The sequence below is a fragment of the Metopolophium dirhodum genome, chromosome 2 (assembly GCF_019925205.1).
Source record: "Metopolophium dirhodum isolate CAU chromosome 2, ASM1992520v1, whole genome shotgun sequence".
Classification (NCBI taxonomy): Eukaryota; Metazoa; Arthropoda; class Insecta; order Hemiptera; family Aphididae; genus Metopolophium; species Metopolophium dirhodum.
In genome coordinates, this window is record NC_083561.1 from 41,938,499 (window position 1) to 41,959,776 (window position 21,278).

At 28.8% G+C, this 21,278-nt stretch overlaps 1 protein-coding gene across 3 annotated transcripts in view; it reads left to right on the forward strand.

Annotated features, from left to right (window-relative positions):
• The window catches only part of LOC132938194 (protein EFR3 homolog cmp44E), a 61,008-nt gene extending 40,114 nt beyond the window's left edge, over positions 1-20,894 (forward strand). The window contains exons 1-15 of one of the 3 annotated variants that reach the window (XM_061004896.1): positions 2,821-2,907; positions 6,033-6,087; positions 16,581-16,648; positions 16,731-16,858; positions 16,915-17,065; positions 17,137-17,289; positions 17,362-17,468; positions 17,821-17,970; positions 18,043-18,535; positions 18,618-18,790; positions 18,875-19,235; positions 19,304-19,460; positions 20,070-20,200; positions 20,294-20,455; positions 20,536-20,894. In XM_061004896.1, coding sequence (XP_060860879.1) covers positions 2,872-2,907; positions 6,033-6,087; positions 16,581-16,648; positions 16,731-16,858; positions 16,915-17,065; positions 17,137-17,289; positions 17,362-17,468; positions 17,821-17,970; positions 18,043-18,535; positions 18,618-18,790; positions 18,875-19,235; positions 19,304-19,460; positions 20,070-20,200; positions 20,294-20,455; positions 20,536-20,673 — 2,463 coding nt within the window. In that variant the 5' untranslated portion in view covers positions 2,821-2,871 and the 3' untranslated portion in view covers positions 20,674-20,894. Of the gene's footprint in view, positions 1-2,820; positions 2,908-6,032; positions 6,088-16,027; positions 16,331-16,580; positions 16,649-16,730; positions 16,859-16,914; positions 17,066-17,136; positions 17,290-17,361; positions 17,469-17,820; positions 17,971-18,042; positions 18,536-18,617; positions 18,791-18,874; positions 19,236-19,303; positions 19,461-20,069; positions 20,201-20,293; positions 20,456-20,535 lie in introns of those variants that run through there. The other 2 variants (XM_061004897.1, XM_061004895.1) reach the window with 2 other exon arrangements.
• Positions 20,895-21,278: the final 384 nt, after the last annotated feature.

A 21,278-nucleotide genomic window follows, 5' to 3' on the forward strand; every position in this document is an offset into this window, starting at 1 on the left:
TAAACGTACAATTATTTGTAATATTAAGCGTTGGTAAGACGGAGACATACATGCGGTTACAACGTCCTCTTAAATAATTAATATAGAGAAATAACATGACAAACGTCTTAGAGAGAATTCGAATTAAGCATCAAATGAAATAAAAATAAACGTTAGTACGAACAAAGGATTCCGTTCAATTGTAAATCCATTTTGTCTGAAGATGTAATTTTAACTTTAAGCTTTTAAAGTTATACTACTATACTAGTAAGTAATTTTGTGGTTCTGTACTTCCGTCGTACACATACATTATATCGACTCATTTAACAGTTCAAAAAGTAAAATTTAATTTGTAAATATGTTGGTAATTTTTTTTTTAAATATTAGGTAACACTTATATTTTGTAATTAATATTATATTAAATAATTTCAAAATATTGGTATGCTACTTATTTGTCATTATGTATTTCTACCTTCTCCAGAAAACTATTAAACACATTTATGAATACCTACCTACCTACCTACCTATAAAAATGTTTTCTATAACTTAAATATAGTTAAAATATATAGTAAACCTGAAAAAGTAAAACTAATTTTTGTAATTTATGATGTTCTTCGATTATATTTTGTTTCTTTGTAAGATAACTAATAATAATAATACATTTATTCAGTCAGAAAACAGTTTGAATATGTTTAAAATAGTAATAACTAATAAATACAAATGAATAACAAATTACACATACTTACTAAAATAATATTCAACAATATATGTGGCAATAGTATTTGGCCCAATTCACCACTGAGGTATAACACCGTATTAGTGTAATTGGAGTCTAATCAATTGTTTAATTCTTTGTTATTTATAATCGTAAAGACGTTATATTTAACACAATCGTAAGAAATTAAATAATATATTATATTATATAAGATAAAATAACAAAATTGTACACATTGCAAATAATTAGTATTTTATGGTTTGCTTGATTAAATTTATGATTTAGAATTGATAAAGTTCTGTATTTACACGAGTTGCTTGAACACATATTGTTTAATTGAAACTTAATTAAGTGTAAGTGTATAATCACTAATCTTGGATAAGGTGCACAGTTCGTAAGCTTTTAAATATTCAAATCATTAATATTTATATCGTATGCAGCAAGCATAAATGGCATTACGTTTAACCTGTTTGCTAAATATTTTGGAGAATATTGAAACTTTAATAAAATTAATTACTATCAAACATAACTATAGGGTCTTTATATCCTACCTATATACCAACATATCGTTATTGTGAATTTGTACGTAAATACCTCAAAATTTTAAGACCTATAGCCTATAGTAGTTGATATATAGACACTCGTACAATCAAATCTATAAATCAAATAGAGAATAATTATTTTTAATTGAAGAAGAATATTGTAATAATCATCATAATCTATAAAAGTTTAGTATAAAATAATTTAAACGACATTATAATTTATATTAATGATGACCATTGTCACACATTATATGTGTTTTAACGATATTTTTTGTAGATCAAAATATATCATGCCAGTATAAAATACTACGGTGAATACCTGTCAATTAAAATTTATTTTTTACGATATTTTAAAATAACAATTTTTTTAAGATAAAGGTATTACTAAATTTACCTGGATGTAAGATATCTAGATATAAATAAACATAGATTATAAATTCCAAGTTTTCAGAGTGATTATGAATTTTTACCGCCACGGTGGTGGGGTTAACAATAACTGACAAATAACAAATACCTAATCAATTAATGTAAATAAATAATAGAGACCGTTAGACAACGATTATATTATATAGAAACTATAATTAGTAAATTATTAGGTACATCGTATTTGTCTATGAAAATATAAAATAACGCACCTAACCGTACCTACCATAGCATTATATAAAAAAGTTGAATATTTAAAAACTGTGTTTATGTCTTTAATAATTATTCCGCTCAAAATAACCTTATAATACTTAATAGTCAGTAATTTGTGTGCATTATTTCAATTTCCTAAACATATAGGCAAATAGACAATAGTACACCGAAGGTTATGTTATCGTAACTGCAGGTTAGGTAGGTACCTATTGTTTTTTTTAAACAAACGGTTTCCTGATTAATTTGTCAACTGCAATATAACTACTAACTATACTAGATTTACTTATGTAAATTAGGTAAATTATTCTATTATTGTTTATCAATGTTGCTTTTTTTTATTGATACATACATTTTTCTTTGATGTCTCCTATTGGGCTCTGAGCTTCAAAAAGGTTTACTATACATTTTAAGTAGATATTATAATAAAATTATACAGGTATAGAGGTATACTGTAAAATGCTCCATTGTACCAACATAATACAATACTGAGAACTTGAACTGAGGGGACCATGAAATTATTTAAAATATAAAGCAGTCATATAATTTTTATCACAATTTTTAAGAAAAATTGATTTCATGACATATAAAGGTAACATGTGTCATTGTGTCATATATGTGTATTGTGTAATATTGTAATGTTTAATCTATTTAAAAAAAACTTTAAAAGTTAACTGTTAAAATAAGGTTTTAAAAGTTATACTCGTATTTGTATATAAGTAGGTATTGATTTTTGAGTAGGTAGATTTTTTAATTTTAAAATCTGTTGGGACAAATATGAAAACTATTGATAAATTGTATTACCTAACAGTCATTGTTATTTATATATTTTATAATCTTAACACTACGTAACATAGTATTTTTAAGTACTTAATTTATTGTATTATATACATTTATACTATAAAATCATTAGCATTTCTATTATTTGATTTCAGAAATCACGAGAGTTGTACTGCACCCAGTAGAAACACCAGGGTTGTAAAATGATCAACATAAAATAATATGTCTAATATGATTAACAATAAACACACGCAAAGGGTAAATAATAACATTTTTTTTAAATTCTATTTAAAATTTACATTTATAATACAAAATAACTATGGGGCTGTTATGTGTAAAACGTGAAATAATGTTCTGATTTGAAAAAATTAAGTAACATTTTGGTAAAACAGTAGCATATTGCATATAACGCGCAGTAGGTATACTTAAGTATTATGAAGTTCTTTTTCACCTGACTTCACGACCTGTCGTTCGCACGCTCTAATCCAGAAATAGTTGCCACCAAAATCTGTCATCGCACGGAGACTTGATAGTCGCGTAGTGGCCACGTCTGCAGAACCGTCAACCGGTATCAGAATTAATGACAAAAATGCTCACCTTTGCACACAACTTTTAAAGCTAGTCACACCACTGCATATGATAAGTCTTGTATAAATAAGTATACCTAACAAGCATCATATTTATATTTTGTTTATTCTATAGAAAACCTGATTAAATTGATCGAAGTTATTTGTCAAAATATTATATAACACAAAAAAAGATTACCAAGACGTCTCCCCTCCCCGTCTAAAAAAAAATTGTAGGTATACCTACCTAAAATAGAATAGTGGTTTTAGAATGTTTCACTTATTGTTTATAAGTTACTAAAGAAAAAAAGCATTCGCAAATATGTAGGTACATTATTGTTATCAACGCAATAGATCAATAATTTATTATACTTTATATAAAATAAGTTTATTAATTTTATATTCGATTAATAAATTATCAAATAGAAAGATTGTAATATAGACATAAAGTAATAAACAGTTCAAGAGTCTGAATGGAGACAAATTGGAAAATGTGTTATAATAGCCTCCTAAAAATGTCATCCTCAATCTCCGTCAGTATTAATTAAAACAGTCCGTCAGTCCATTATGTGAGCGAAACCACATGCATATGATATTATTATTGTATAATATCTATAAAAGCTTGAACAAATCCCGTTTCAAAACAAAACAAAAATCATATTCGCAATAAACTATATACCGTAAAGGTTCCACATTATAGAAAAATACTTTAAAAAGGCAAGGCGCACAAATCTGATATTGACACTTTTTTTGTCGTTGTTCATACATAAAACAAGGGTGTGTGACATTTACGGATGCTGACACACGGCATTTCTCGGGAAATCACCAAGAAGACAAGTAATGCGCAATACACACACACACACACACACACACACACACACACACATATATATCCTTTGTATTCTGGAATATCATCTTATATATAAAATGGGTATACAGAGTGATTTTTGTATTTTATCTTGAAGCATTTGTATTATTTTTTCCTGATCCCATTTCAGTTTTTAATTTCTACTTTAAAAAACATAGTGCTGTGCTGTTGACTGTTGTACTTACATAATTATATTATTATAAGCCAGTTTAATTCGAAGCTTTCAATTAAAATAGTCGCTAAGCGATACTATTTCAAAATAAAGTTTTTTTACAGTAATTTTATTTACACTTGCTGACTTAACCCAAAATAATACCTTTATTTAATCAGCGATGCAATTTTTTATGACACTATACCTTTATCGATTTAAAGAATAATACATTTCCCCTTCCCCCTAACATAAACAGAATATCTTATAAGCTAAAAAAGCTAAAAAGCTAGCGCGTAAAGTTAAATTTTGTATTTGCTCTCCTGTTCTCAAAAAAAGTGAATTTTGATAGTTATGTCCTTAAAAAGTTTAAAACCAAAGAAAAATCACAAAACATTCACCTGGTTAGCGATAATAAAAAAAGTTCAACCTGCATACATACAGAAATATATTATATTAATAATAGGTTAGTAGTTCATAATAGATATATTATAATATAGGATGATTCACCATGCATGCTCACCCCCTTTTTTTTCTTTAACAATTAATTCATTAAAACTTATATTTTTAAATTTTTAAATATACGGACCGCATATTGTCAAGTATTTAGATTTATTTTAATATTTAAGGAATGTCCTGTAGAAAGTTTCTTTTTTTAATTGATAATCCACTTATTTTTCGGTTGATTTTTATACGGATTATTTTTAAACAATTTTCGCGTTGCTAAAACTAAATTCCAACGATATACTAGTGCTTAAAAATGTGGTTTTACAACAATATACCTAAAATTATGGATATTATAATATTTAATCTAGTGCTTATTTTTATAGATTCTGACAATAATCATTCTTACAAATTATAAAAACATGTCAGTATATAGCATTAATACTGTTACTATAATATATAACAGACCTCACGTGGCCCCTCTTATGTCTTCCAAAATACATAATAGTATATATTATTATACAATTGTTATCTTCGATACACTGCACATACTATGTTGCGTATGAAATGCTCGACAACTCGTGTGTGTGTGTGTGTGGATGTGAAGACACTTAGACACACACAACACATATCATCATCATCATCATCATCATCATCATGATACTGGCGCCATGAAAGTGCGCGTATATTCTCACTACAACGGGGGTCGCGAGCTGCAGCCCATGAATATATGAGGCGGTGGCGACGACGTTTCGCGAATGAGCTTTTCACGAGCGGCACCCGCCGAGCGCATCGGCCAAAGCGCGCGCGCACGGTCAGTGCTCTATGGGCTTTGCCGGTGGTATATTATACATTACCGTTGCAGTCGTCAAGCCAACGTCATCTCGTGCGATAATCGTAAGGCGTATTATTCGACACGACATCCTCTGCAGACATCCGACGGATTAATAATTATTCGGTTTTTAACTTTTTCGCGTATTATTAGTTTTTTTTTAAATTAATTTATGTAAAAATTCGGTTTACGTCGTGACGGAATTTCTTTTAGTATTGCTGTATTATATACGTTCGGATTAGCTATCGGACAACAATCGCGAACATTTTCATCCCTCTGCGTTGTAGATCGTATAATATTACATGACTGTATAATAAATTACAATATTATTTTACGGCACAATTAATTGTATACGAATACGAGACTGCGCGATTTGTCCTCAAAATTGTCCTAAAGCTTCTCAACAGTATTAAACATAGTTGTTTTCTTACTTGATTTTATTATTATTATTTTTTTTTTGAAAATTTTCTCCACCACTTGTTAAATAAAATGTCCAACGTGAGCTTTTGCTGTTGTTACAAACAGGCGGATGTGATGAAGTGCGTCGACACGATTGTGGACAAGTGTACGGACCCGGGATGTGAGTATATAAATACAACTCATTAGTCATTATATAAAGAAAAAATATGTCTATACAATTGTTATTATTATTATTTTTGTCGACTCAAACTGGCCAACGAGAGTGATAATATAATATCTTAGTCTTGTACTCTTGTATTCATGTTGTAGGAGACACTTGGAATAGAATTTAAATTCGACTTAACATGGGTGAAATAAACCTTTTCCTTTAATTGCCGTATAGTCATTCCATTTAAGTGTACGCACCCCATTAATTTGTCACTGACATTTTATAAACCTAGTTAGTATGTAGGTATACTAATACGCTCACAAAATCTCACAATGTTTGAAACCATCTATATGCATTAAACACTTGATGTCCTTAGATTTAAAATAATGTTGACATAGGTATTGTACCAAATAACAACAGTTAGAACTTTAGAAGGTACTAATTTTGTTTTAACATTTAATTAAAAAATTAACTTTATTGATATTGACAATACTTAATAAATGTTACACATTGGCTACTGCTCACATTTTAATGAGAATCGACGTTTTATTACAATCGTATAAATTGTAACTTAACATATTATTTTATCGGTTAAAATATATTTTAGTATTATTGTATTATGGTATAGTAAAATATATTTATATTTGTCATCGTAGTATTGAATAGACATGTGGCTCATTCATATGCTAAATTATATAATTCAATATAAAATCAGTATATCTATATTTTAATATTGACATCAATAAATATTATGTTAATTTACAAGACAGTTAAATACAAAAATTATATATGCTAGATACATATATAAAACTGTTTATGCACTTTTATTGCAATCTTAATAACCTAGTTGACCCTTCAAAACAAAACAAACTTTGATAATTTTATTGAATTTAATATTTTTATTACAGCAGTTAGCTTATATTTAAAATGGTGTATAAAGAGAGATGGACTGACAATTCTAAGCTAGTCCAAAACGCAATTTAGTATTTTTGTATAGTACTTATAAATAATTTTTATTTTTTAACTATTAACTTAAAGCACTTTTTTCATTTTATGGTGACTACACGATTTTTTTTAATTATGGACACCTACAACAGCAATATAATAACTAATTAGGAACTTCAAGGGGAACTTCTATACAAGAGGATGAACAATTAAACATTAAATGTGAACAAATTGGGATACGAAATACGAAATATAAATTCTACATGTTATAATTTATATAATAAAAAATCATGTTTTTATTATATGGACTGTCAAACTAAATACGTAAATATTGTTGACATATATTTTTATTTCAATTTCCTCGTTTTATAATTCAATATTACAACCGAAGAGGGTTAAATAAACTGTGTAATTTATTCTACTTTCCATAAATTTGTTGTCTGATATCTCGTTTTTTGTGTGTATCTTGTGAATATAAATTGGGTAAATTATCGGTGGAATCCAAAATCTTCACTCACAAAAAAAATATAAGAAAAGATAGTTTTAATCACATTTGTCCAGACCATTTCTACCGTTTGTTATTCATAATAATATTAGGTATTCTTTCATGTATGAAAATAAAAATAATTAAATTTCGTTTTACATCGTAAATCACTATTTATTGAAATGATATTGCCCGTACGGCAATAACATCAAAACTGCACCTGGCCACTATTCTACCAGCTATATAGTACCTACCAATAATATTAATTTATCATACAGGTCAAGGACGTGACTTACTAATGTGACAATATAGCCATTAAGCTATCGTACCAAATAAGACATGTTTTCCTATGTATATGTGAACAGTGAACAATACTTGTAAGTTGTAACAATGTATATAGTAGTAAATACATCTGATTAACGTGCGGTATTTAGGGACATGTGCATTGTGCGGTGCTCGTTGTCGCACATCGTATAGCCCGCAACCATAACCCAAATAAACAGTGTCTATAAAAGTATATATTATTTATATGTAGGTATATATTATACAGGGTGATTCTCCAAGTATTCTCACCTCCATTTTTGTTCATTAACCTATTGATATAAAGGGTGTGACGATAAATCTTCTATTTTCAAATGTGAACCACCGTTTTATTATTAATTATTAAGAAGTTGATATTTTAAAAAATATTGATGTGCCTATATAAATTTAAATAAAAGTTTATTTTCTGAGTACGTAATACATTTTTAGAACTAACGAATAAATAGTAAGGATAATACTATTGACCATGCGATAATTGGTTTAGTAGATATGTGGGCTTTGATAGTTTAAAAATATTAGTAATTTATTAAAATTTATTCAGTTTTCTTAATTAGGCTAAACCTATCTGAGTTTAATACTAGATAGCTAGATACTAATTAGGTACTATAAATTATAAATTAATTTTATATTTAATGTGAAGTCGTTATTATAAGGACTATTATCCTTTGTACCTACATGGCTACATTAAGATTAATATGTAATAGCTCAAAAACTTTTAAATTGAATTTCCATATAGAAACTAAAACATTTTCAAATCGTGGGGTTATAAATTTACATAAAAATAGGCTGGTTTTCATTTGAAAAAAAGTTTGTATCAACACATGATAATATTTAAATGATTAAAAAAAATTAAATATCGTCTCCATAAAACTTCTAAGAGTATACCTAACTACTTAAAAAGTTAAAATTACAAAAATCAAAGTTTGAATAAATACATTCTTTAAAATACTAAAGGGGCGTTTAATCAGTAATCACCCTGTGTCCTTATATAACATAAATCTACGTTCGACATGAATCGATTTCTAGAGTTAATCTCTTAAATGTCGTTTAAACCCATATACAATGTTGTAGTACACTCCGTTCAGAACCATTTAACGAATATTCGAGTTTATCGATTTATCATGGCTTTAAAATGTAAAATAATAACTAAGATGATACCTTTATCTAAAGCTTAAACCCAGTAAAAATATAATTTAAAATTATATGGAGACATAGGTATAAAATGTATAATAAGTAAGTATCAATATAATGAGGTTTCTACAAGCATTATATTTACTATAGGTATATAATAGTTGCTTTTTTTTATTAAAATAATTTATTACGATGAATATTTCAATATGTTTCTATTCGAATATTTTAAACAGAAGTCGTTTCTCAATAAGTTTAGAATTTATCGAGGAATTTATATTATACTATTAATTTTAAATGCCATCAGTCCCGACCCAAGTCCCGAGATGGCGAGATTGTTTGAAATGTGGTTTTAAAAATTACTTTTGTATGTACCTACCAGTAGGAAACAGTACGACAGTAGGTACATTAGTAATCGTGTACCATATGTCCATATCATCCAATTTAAAAAATGACATCTGCAGGTTTCAAGCTGTATCCTCACTCCCTGTATGAGTTATATGTATATTTTTGTTTTTGAATAATTCTAATAAATGCCCAGTGATTAGTGAGTATGTGGTTGAACAACGTAACTATATAAATAGATATACTTTTTAGTTTAGTTAGTATTTTAAAAATTAATTAAAAGGTGTAGACTTTTTTTACTTAGATACATATATAATATTAGTTATAGGTACTTACGATAGTATTAAGTTTATACATTCAATAACGATTGTTTGGTTAGTGATCTATTAAAATTAAGCTATAGGTAGGTACTAATTAGAACTTTTAAAAAATTCTAAATTAGAAACGGTTAACAAGGTCTATAAGGGAATCCAAACTATATGAGTCATGAGAAAGCGAGAAACCTGTCCTCTTGTTATAATTAACAGTTATATACTTATATACAAATTATTCACACATAAAAATGATTGACATTATAATTTTTGTAGTTCTGAAAATTTATTTTATTCTTATAATATTGACTATAGAATAGTAATAAAACCATCTAAATAGTAGTTATAAATTATAGTATATAATAAAAAGTAGTGTATTATAGTACCTATTTATATATTTTTATTATATATTAGGTACCTATACTAGTTACCTAATGGCTATAATGACCCATTAAATTATATAAAATAATTAATAATTAATATTTATACAAATAGGTAGGTATACATACGAACATGTTTATCTAAATATCTAATTATCTATAGGTTTTTAAAAACCTATAAATTACAGTAAATAAATGTAATTAAGAATCTTTGCAGTGAATAAACTATCATTTAAATTTTAAACAAAAAATAATTGGTATGTGGAATATTTATTATATACCACTACCTACTAAAATAGTATTGCTTATAAAGTATACTATCATGGCAGTGCCTTTTAAGTTGTAGAACCTATACAGTAGGTACACTTATTAAAACTTTTAATGTTCATCTGTTTGCAAGTTGTTTTTTCGGGGTCAGTAAACTGAGTGCGTTACCTTTTGTTAGGTAAACTGATTCTCAGATTTAAAAGGATTTAGGTGAACTGAGACCCCACCAAAAAAAATTTAAATCTTTACACGTGCACATTTTATTTCTCACAGTTACAAGTTTGGACTGCCCGTTTTAAACAGACGTGGTTAAAATGTGCTTTTATGTTTTGTCAATTTAAATTCATAATGTTGTCGCATATACATGTGTATCCAAGCATAAAAGCTGCCATGATTATTTTACTATTTATTTTGTATCATGTGGAGGGTAAAATACATATTATGCAATGTTCCAGTCATATTATGTTTTATTTTCCTATTTCACCATTTATTATCAGTTATCTTAGAAAAATTTATTTTGGTATTGTAGTTATTTTCTTTTTTTAATAATCTCTCTATGCTATGTATTTTATGTATTAATTATCTATTTAAATGTCTGTAAGAATCAAAAAAATTATGAATGTTTGGATGAGAATAATTTATTAAACATACCATTTAGTTTCAAATAAAATGATTACCAGCTATATTTTGTTGTCCCGTTTGTTGTCGCCCTAAACGCAGCACAAACATCAGGAGGAAATAAAACATCCGGATCAGCATAATATGTTTCAAAAACATAATATTAAAACGTCAGTGTTTTATCTCATGCATTCGTCAAGTTCTATTGTCATAATATTGGCTATCTTGTTGTGTGCACTCTACCGAAAATTGCGATCAACCATCGATTACGGGACGTTTGTCGTATACATGGTAGTAATATGGTACTACCACGCGATTACGATGATAGCATTTATAACTGATTGACTTGTCAACTACAGATATGCTTGGTAAAATGTAATATACCTTCAGGTAGGTAACTGAAACGTGGTGAAGTAGAGAAATCGATAAAAAGGACACATTTAACACTTTTTTAAGGAACATGTTACATGGCATAAGTATTTTAATATTGGTTTCTTATTCTTTTTCCATTTCGTATTAATGATTATATTTTAAAAGAATACAATTATTCAAAATCGTTTATTTTTTAGCTATAAATAACGAGATGTCGACAACAGTGTCGCGAGCTGTTGGTAAATATAGTGGATAATAATATATATACCAACCTATATTACCTATTTATAATAATTTTTAATAATAAACTACCTATTATAACTTAATATTATTTATTTTGTTATTATAACCACTTTTACATCATCCACTTCATACGGGAATAAATTGTCTGAATATTTCTGTAGAGTGGCAAAAACGGCAGAGAGCTTACAACAAGATAGCCATAATATTTTCAAAAAAGCACTGATCAACTTAATTTGACCTTAGAATAGGCAAACCCAAAATTACCTATTATTTACTGGTTTACACTTCACTAGGGACTAGAATGTAATAATATAGAAATATAATACATAATCATGAGGCACCCACTACTCACTAGGTACCTACAATTATTCATTAAATGTAAATTGTTAAGTGATTGTTTTTGCAACCCACTAGTGGTGTAATTACAGGGGGGGGGGGGGGGGATTTGGGTGTCGTATACCCCACATGACTTTCTTTTTAAGCTGGCGAACCATATTTATGTACTTATTAAATTATTTAAATATTATTATTTATAGGTACCTATACTATTGTACTAATATAGTATATTTTATAGAAACAACAAATACAAAACCAAATCCCCTTTGATAGCTGTAACTTAGATAATATTACTTCGTAATAAAAACTAATCACTATAGTTGCAATATTCCACAAATGTATTGAAATAATGCAGTTTAGATCGATTTTTTTCGGCAACCTATAGGTTTATTTCAACAAGTTAAGCACAATGGTGTGATCTGAATTTGTCGGTCAAACTAAGTTCCAAGGTTATTAGCGATTGAAAGTGATAAGATGTAACAGGGATGCTGTGTATCATTTATATGTTATTTTACTAGTTACCCGTTACAGATCCACCCCCCGCTGACCTGATAATTGATAAGCTTTTAATCGCCAATAAGTGTTATAACATTTTGAAGTTCGGGATTTAGTGTATAATATTATATTATGCATACGCAGATTATTTCACGAATCTACTCAAAAATTACGTGTTAGAACTTTATTAAATAGTATGTAATTATTTATTTTAATGTATGCATTTATACATGTAGATTGTAGGTAGGTTCCTTCTTACATTATACAGACTACAGATCACAATGGTTGGACTGAGGTTATTATGATATAAGCCAGTTTTTTTGCCTGGAGATGATGGTGGGGGGGTAAATATTTCAATCCCCCCTCCACAAACATGACTAAATTACGCCAGTGCAACCCACGACGCCATGATATAAGTTTTATTATTTTATTTTATTAATACAAACGAGTGAGTCCCTTTGTATAGATTGAAATGTGAAAACAATTTAAATAAGTAGGTACAAAATACCAAATAGATAAATAAGTCTGCATACCAAAATAACAATAATAATAATATAACAAAATTTACAAGATAAGACAAGATCAATAATGATGAAAGACGGATCAGCATTTGCCCTCGACTTAATCGCCTATATAAGCGGCTTATCAGATAAATAATTTGTGGAAGCGTGGACCGTGGGGGATATAAAAAGTATCAGAGGATCTGGTTCCTCTTTGAGGCACAATAATAATAAAAGAAGTGTAGACGAATCGATATAGTTCCCTTCAATAGCTCATTAATAAAAAACATGATACCCGCAGCATGCTTACGTTTGACTAAAGATGAAAGGCCCAGGAAAGTAGCAACAGCAACAAGTGTAAAATATATTGGTATTGAATTGGTTATATTATATTATATTTCAATCACTTAATAAAGTATATGTATATAATAAAATCGTTGATGAATAATCGAATAGGGAATACTACGATTTATAATAAGATCATTGATACTTACATTTGCAAATTGTCGCATCAATAGAGTTCGGACACTGCTGTGGCTCTGTAAGATTAAATTAAAACACTTGAAATAAATCAAACGCTATAAATCATAAAAAAAATGAATATACCTATAACTGGCTATGAGTTATGACCATTAATTGTTATATAATATCATTATATAGGTATCGTCGATATCTATTATCTATAGACATTAAAAGACATCTTGGTCACGCTGGTATTACGTATTAATGTTATTGAATGTTGAATGTTCTGGAAAATTAAAACACTTCAAATAATACCGTAAACATTATACATAAAAACAAATTGTAATTATAATATTATAAAATTTATACACGTATTAGTAAATCACATTTACGGCTTAACCTTACGTGTTTAAATGGTGTCATTTTCAGATTTTATATAGGCATGGGCAAAATGTTGACCGGTTCGTTTACAAATTAGGTACAAATATTAACAGTTGGTAGTTGCCAGTTGGTTCCTCTCAACTCCCATAGTTTTGCCTTTTTACAATCTATAAAAAGGTTAGGTTAGGTTAGTTTAGTATAGTTATTTCCCTAAGCCTCCATCATGCCTGTAAGCCTATAACTTGTAAGCCTGTTTCATTGAATTGGCAGGTTAGCGATTGTCGTTATTTGGTAAAAATAAAACGGGACAAACAATCTTGACTCAAGACCTCTAAAATGGTCTAATAATATTTTTATACTTCGAAGATACTTTGGACATATAATATATTTATATATATATATATAAGCTAATATGCCCGTTTAAACCACGATATGTGTTGTATAGGAAGGCCAAAGGGGACAGACAACAGTCGTTCTGGTTCGTTTATAAGGTCGCACAGTGTAATATTATAATAATAATATAATTACAATGTGTAACCTGTCAATAGTCAATAGGTATACCATATGGTTATATATATACATGTCTCATGGTTATCACTAGGGCTCAGATGTTTATGAAATTGCGTATTTTTTTTTCTATTTGTCCAATTTAATGCTAACCTGGATACAAATTTAATTCATGTTCTACTGAATCAAATAATACTAATTTTACTTTGCATATTTTTGCATATTCAATGATTTTGTATTTTAATTGCATATTTTGGGATTTTAAAAAATAAAAATGCTTACATTTTTTGAAAAAACAATTTAAATTAACGAACTAGTCAAATTAATTTCACAATTTGTATATATAAGTTTTATAGGTGGTAAATACAATCTACCACGCATTGACGTGAAATATAAATATTTACTATCGACTTATCTTTGGTCTACTACACTTTGGTACAAATTTCGAAATACATTCCAGTAAAGTTGATACTATGGAAGGAATATAAGAAGATTCGAAGGTTGAGGATCTTGCATTCTTCAAATATGCTCAAACAAAATCAGTTGATGTAGAACAAAGTTTTTCACGCTACAAAAAATTACTTACCGATAACAGACGCAGTTACAAATTTGATCAAATTATAAAAACCATATATAGCGCACAGTGTAACGTTAATAATGTAATAATTAATAATTAATAAATGATAAATAATAATGTAAATTAAAGTGAATAAAACGCTATGTAAATTTAAAAAATGTATTTTAAATTGTAGTAAAAAAAATAATAAATAAAAATAACTACTATGTAATACAAATATTATATTTTTGTTTTATGAATTGTAATAAATTTTTTTGTGTTTTTTATTGGCTAAAAATGCATATTTTATAATTTTGAAGTGCATATTTTTGATTGCATATTTCGTAATTTTTTAGTGCATAAATGCATTGTAATATCAAATTTACATACATATTACAGTAGTAGTTTTAAGTACATAAACATCCGAGCCCTATAGTTATCACTGACGATATTATTCTCGGAACTTGTCAGTGATGTGTCACTCGACGTTCGCTTCACATAAACTGTTCACTACAAAACTTTGGTTTTCTATATAAAAAAAAATTGTATACGTCATAAGAAAATTGTTTTGTATTTTTTTTCGTGTACCAACACGTTGTTTTTTTACGCCCATGTTATTTATTTATTTGTATGTCCCGAAGGCCTAGTTCGGACGCCTATTTGGCGGAATTTCAAAAATTGGGCACCCGTAGGTTTCTGCCATGGGGATGGTGGTCTCGCCGTTTAGACTGCTGGACTGTTGCCTGCCCAGAGAGCGGTACCAGATCGAGGTTCTATAATAAAGGTGAAATGGAAAAATATAACACCAAACAAAATCAACAAACTACTTAAAAACCAGGAAAGATCAACTTGTGAGGAGGAACCTTGTACAATTTATTCAGTTTTTGACTAAAAAATAAATTGGAAATTGTCGTGATTTTGCGAATTTTGTCAAAATCTCAACTTCAAACGCTCGTAAAAAATTCGTAACTTTACGGTTTCCCGGACAGTGGACACCCCTTTTTTTAATTTGTACGTACTTGTTGAGTTTAGGACGCTGACAACGACGGGGAAGTCAGAATTAGGCGGTCGGACTTACTTTTAAAGTTATTACGCCATTTTCAACATTCCTCCTCTCGCCAAATGACGGCATTGATAATTATTAATTACCTGCCAAGCTCGTTTATAATATAATATTTTTTTTTTTAAACAACTTTTCCTTCATGGAACAAACATGTTCAATATTATCAATTTACTTGTTATCGTTCCATTATCACCCAAAAAAATACTTATCAGAAACATCCAACAGGATAAAATATAGATTAATAATAATTGTTGTATACTTTCTTAGTTATATTGAGTATTGACAAACTAATTATTTCCTTCTTTTTTTGTGTCTGGGTTCGCTTTAATGCTTGTCGTATGATTGTTTTTTTAAATTATCGATATTCCAGTTATTATGATCTATAAGAATGTCTCATAACATGATTGCGAGTTAATTGTTGCCGATATTATCAACAAAAGCTCTTAATATTATTAGTCTTCTACTGTCGCAAGTCCCTTTCAATTTGTCAAAGCATTTTGAGACTACATTTGATTTTGTACTCAAGTAGCAATGTGTGTTGGTGAGTTGAATAGAACGGTTTATGTTAAAATCATATCCAAATTTGTTTAGTAACAGATCACAGTAATGCAAATCGTGAGCTGGCAAAAGGGTGTTGCCAAGGTCACTAACCAACATACATTTTCTAACACAGAATTCATTTTTTACTAACAAGTTATTTCAATTTTAGCATCACTAATACACAAATAAATTTAATTTGATTTATAATAATTGATGCATATAATATATGGTTTCATGTTTTATTTTACTAGGTTGCTTATCTCGTATGCGCCCTCGCTATAAACGACTTGTTGATAACATATTCCCGTCCGTACCTCAGGTATATAACTTAATATTTATCTAATATATCTTAATACAAAATAGTAATTTGATAATTTATATAATAATGGTGTGTAATCTAGGACGGCTTGGTGAAGAATAATATGGAGAAGTTGACGTTCTATGCTTTATCGTCACCAGAAAAATTAGATCGTATTGGAGAATATCTGTTTCAGAAAGCTAGTAGAGACATCTCTCGCAAGAGAAATGAGTAAGAGTTATTAAAGTTAAGAAATCAAGCAAATGGTCTAATATTTTTAATTTTAGGTTTGTAATGATTGCTATGGAAGCTATGGACCAGCTCCTTGTAGCATGTCATGCCCAAACTCTAAATTTGTTTGTTGAAAGCTACTTACGCATTGTGCAAAAGTTACTTGAATCATCGGAACCCAGTTTACAAATACTAGCCACACAATCTGTACTAACATTTATTCAATTTTGTAGTTAAATAAAATTATTACTGATTAACAACTATTATTTTGTTTATAGTTTGTACGATTTTCAAATATCGAAGAGGATACTCCATCATATCATAGACGATATGATTTTTTTGTTTCCAAATTTTCTTCCATGTGTCACAACAACAATCCAAATTTAGTCACAATGGAAATGATTCGAATGGCAGGCATTAAAGGCATTCAAGTAAAAATTGATATTGAATGTTTTGTATTCTATACTTGATTTATATAAATTGTACTTTTTATTCTTATTAAGGGAGTTATCAGAAAAACAGTCTCTGATGATTTGGTTGAAAACATCTGGGAACCTGTTCACATGGACAAAATTGTTCCATCTTTATTATTTAATATGCATACAATGAAGTAAGTGTTATAGTAGTACTCAAGTAACCTATAGTATTTGTGTTGTATTAGCTCTAAATATAGATTATGTTGTTCTTTAGTATATTGTTCAGCCTTTATGATAAATTACACACAATAATGATTCCAAAAGCAAAGCTACAATAGAATTAAATTTATAATATATTACATAGTATTTCTAACGAGCCACTAAAATATAATCAATACTTATATTATAACTCTCAATCTCTTTGTTACAGTAGAACACGAATAACTATAAATAACTGATAGAGTTAACATCATACAATACAATTATATTTGTATTATAAACTTACTTTATTAAGAATACTATTAATATTTATTTTATTTTTTCTAGATCTAAAACTGATATTGTTGTCGAAAGTGGAATTTCAGAAGAGGTCAATGATAAAACTGATTCATTTTCACTAGCAGAATCTTGTTTAAGAGAGTTAATTGGACGTGCATCATTTGGTCATGTCAAAAGTGTCATTCGCCCTGTTCTAAAGTAATAGACATACTTATAATATTTAAAATATTTTTATAATTTTATTTTTTTTCATTTATGTAAAAAATGTAGACATCTAGACGCTCATCATATGTGGGTGCCAAATGTGTTTGCTACACAGTGCTTCCGTATCTTAATGTTTTCTATTCAATCTCAATATTCATATGCTGTCGTGGAGACACTAATGACACATTTGGATGAAAACGGCAACGCATCTCCCAAAATCCGAACCAGTATTGCAGACGTACTATCAAAAATTATTGCTATCGCCGCTAATGAAAGTGTCGGACCAACAGTATTAGAAATAATAAACTCCCTGCTAACAAATCTACGTACATCAGTCACTAGACGTCCGCCGTCCAACATTGGTCTTTCCGAATCTGATGGTGAAAATGAATACAGAGAAGCACTTATACATGCACTTGGAGAATTTGCTGCCCATTTGCCCGACTATCAAAAAATTGAAATTATGATGTTTATTATGTCTAAAGTACCACAGTTCAAATCTTCAAATAATCCTAATGATCTTCATGTGCAAAGAATGTGCTTAAAATCTCTTTTGATGGTATTTATTCATTTTATATGGTGTCTATGTTATTATTACAGTTTAAATTCAATATAACTAAACTAATTGTATTATTATATAGGTGAGCACCAAGTATAGTTCAGTACAAATGAATGCTACTTTTCCTCAATCATTCTTGGATTTATTATTGAAAACATTAACTGCTTCCGAGGATGAAATTCGCTTTATTGTCCTACGCATATTGCACACACTCTTAGACAGGCATAACAATGCACCTAAGCTCTCCAAAGCTACGTAAGTTTTCAATTGAAAATACCTTGAAATATTCAGCGATAGTAATAATAATAATAATAATAATAATGGTTTTATATTTTATAGGGTAAATATCACCAAATCTGAAATAAATCTAGAGAAATGTTCTCGCAGTGATACAATATTTATCCGAAAACACGCTCAAGATATTTATGTATCTATATATGAAAGCTTAGAAATGACCAATAACACTGTTGAAAATTTCGAGGCCGTGTACACAACTTTGGCTTTAATATGTATTGAACTATTGTCTGAGGAAACTGTTTTGGACTTTATCAGACTGATTTTAAGTATACAGGAGCTAGCCATTACTAACGCTGTACTTTCAACGCAACAGAAATTCCATTTGCACGGTTTGGTCATAAGTATTATGCTCTTAGTAGCTATTGTGACAGATTTACATCCACTTAAGGACTATGTGGAAAAAGTAAAATATAGAAATTAATAAAACATTTATGTATTATGCATAAAACATCAATGAAAATTGTTTTTCAGGTAATTGAACAGAGAAAATTACTAAGCGCCACTCACTTGCTACCAGAATTAAGTGTTCATAACGAAGTTAAGTCCGTCAGCCTATTGCCAGCCGGCGTTTTAATTGAAGAACCAGAACTAACCGAAGCTCTAAAAGCTTCAGGAATTGATATTACAAGTTTGTTTTAATTTAACGTATATAGTATATCTAGAGTTGAAAGTTGCTACTAATTTTAATTGTGTTATGGAGTGCAAATAATCTTCAAATCAGTTTTTTGGAAAATATCAAATATTACGAGTACCTATATATTTTTATTTAACATAAAATATACGTTGTATCACGTTAAGTGCCATGCGGCCGCCAGCGGTCATACGATTATGCATCATCTGTACGCAAAGTATATTTTTCAGTGTCATTCCAAATTTGTATATTGTACTATTAATTTGAAAAAAGCTTAAAAATATATTTATTACATCAAAAAATTTGTAATGATTTGCGCTACGCTACGTCACTCTTTTTGTGCATTATTGTAGTGCCACGGATAAGTTAATAATATTAAACCATATTAATTTATGGCTGCCGGAGTAATAATCAATTGTGGCCGCCGGTGGTCGCAAAAACATAAAATTTGAGTTTTACAAATGACCGCCGCATGGTACTTAACATGTTAACTAAGACAATTTTTTTCTCAAAAACTCAAATAATGACTGTTTCATCCAAACACTGTTCCCATTCACTTTGTATTTGATCTTAATTATTTTTAATAAATAATAATTTTTATTATAGCTGAGACTGGTCCAGTACTGGCACATAGACGTAGCTGGGTTGAAAACACCAATATGTCAATGAAAGGAAGTTTTACTGATCTGAGCAATTTAGATTTAGACAGTGTGAACTCCACTCCAGCAATGCAAAGAGTCAGTATTAATTGAGAATTATGATATTATTATTTTAGAATTATATTGTATGTTGTACGTACCTATTTTAAAATTAAATCGTATTTTCTATAGCGTTTTTCTCCAAATGAAGACCTGTCATTTGAAGCCATGAAACGTACACTGTTGGACAACCCTGTGGTCAGAGTCGAACAAAATACCAGACAGACTCAACTGTGCGATATGTTCAGAAACACGTCATTCCAAGATTTAGTGGCAATCTCCACTGCATCAAAGGTAGTAATAGTTTAGTTTTTATTATTGAACGACCATTGTTTTTTGTAAAACTCCTATGTGAATTATATTTTTATGTTTAGGACGAAGAATCATTGCATTCAAAAATAACTGATGTGTTCAATAAAGTGGATATATCGAACAAGCTATCAGCCGTAGAAACCACTAACCAGCCAATACCCATCTATGAGACACTGTTTCCAGAATTATTTGCGTTTTAAACAAATTGTATATTTTATTGACATATTGACAGAATTGTTTTAAGGTAGAGTCTACTTAAAATAAATTTGATTACGTTTTATTGTTGTTATTATATACTTATATCAGTATGTATTAGGCCAAGCTGTTGGTGTATATTTGTTTATTATAATAAGCCATTGGTGTTGTTACCAAGGTGATGTTTCATTTAAAAATATATTTATATTTATTGTGGTTTTTATTATTTTGTGTTTATTGTTTCCCTTGTGTATATCATATTATATTAAATATAACAAATTATAATGTTATGTATTTACGAAAAAGCGAGAGAGTGTGTGAGCCCACCATTACACTCTGGGGAAGTAAAACGACTTTCATAATCGGGCCCTTGAAATTATAAGTGACTTAAGGAGATAGTGAGAAAAATCAATACAATAAAAAAAAATATGTGATTTACGAGACATTTTTGTTTATTAATGGTTGCTATGGACATTTAAAAATAAAGTAACAATAATTGTGTCATTTCATTTTTCGTTAAGATTTTTTTCCACACACAACTCACGAAAGAAGTTTTACTTCAAAAAAAATGTACAGACTACTGCCACATTAAAAGTTTGTCCTTCTTAAA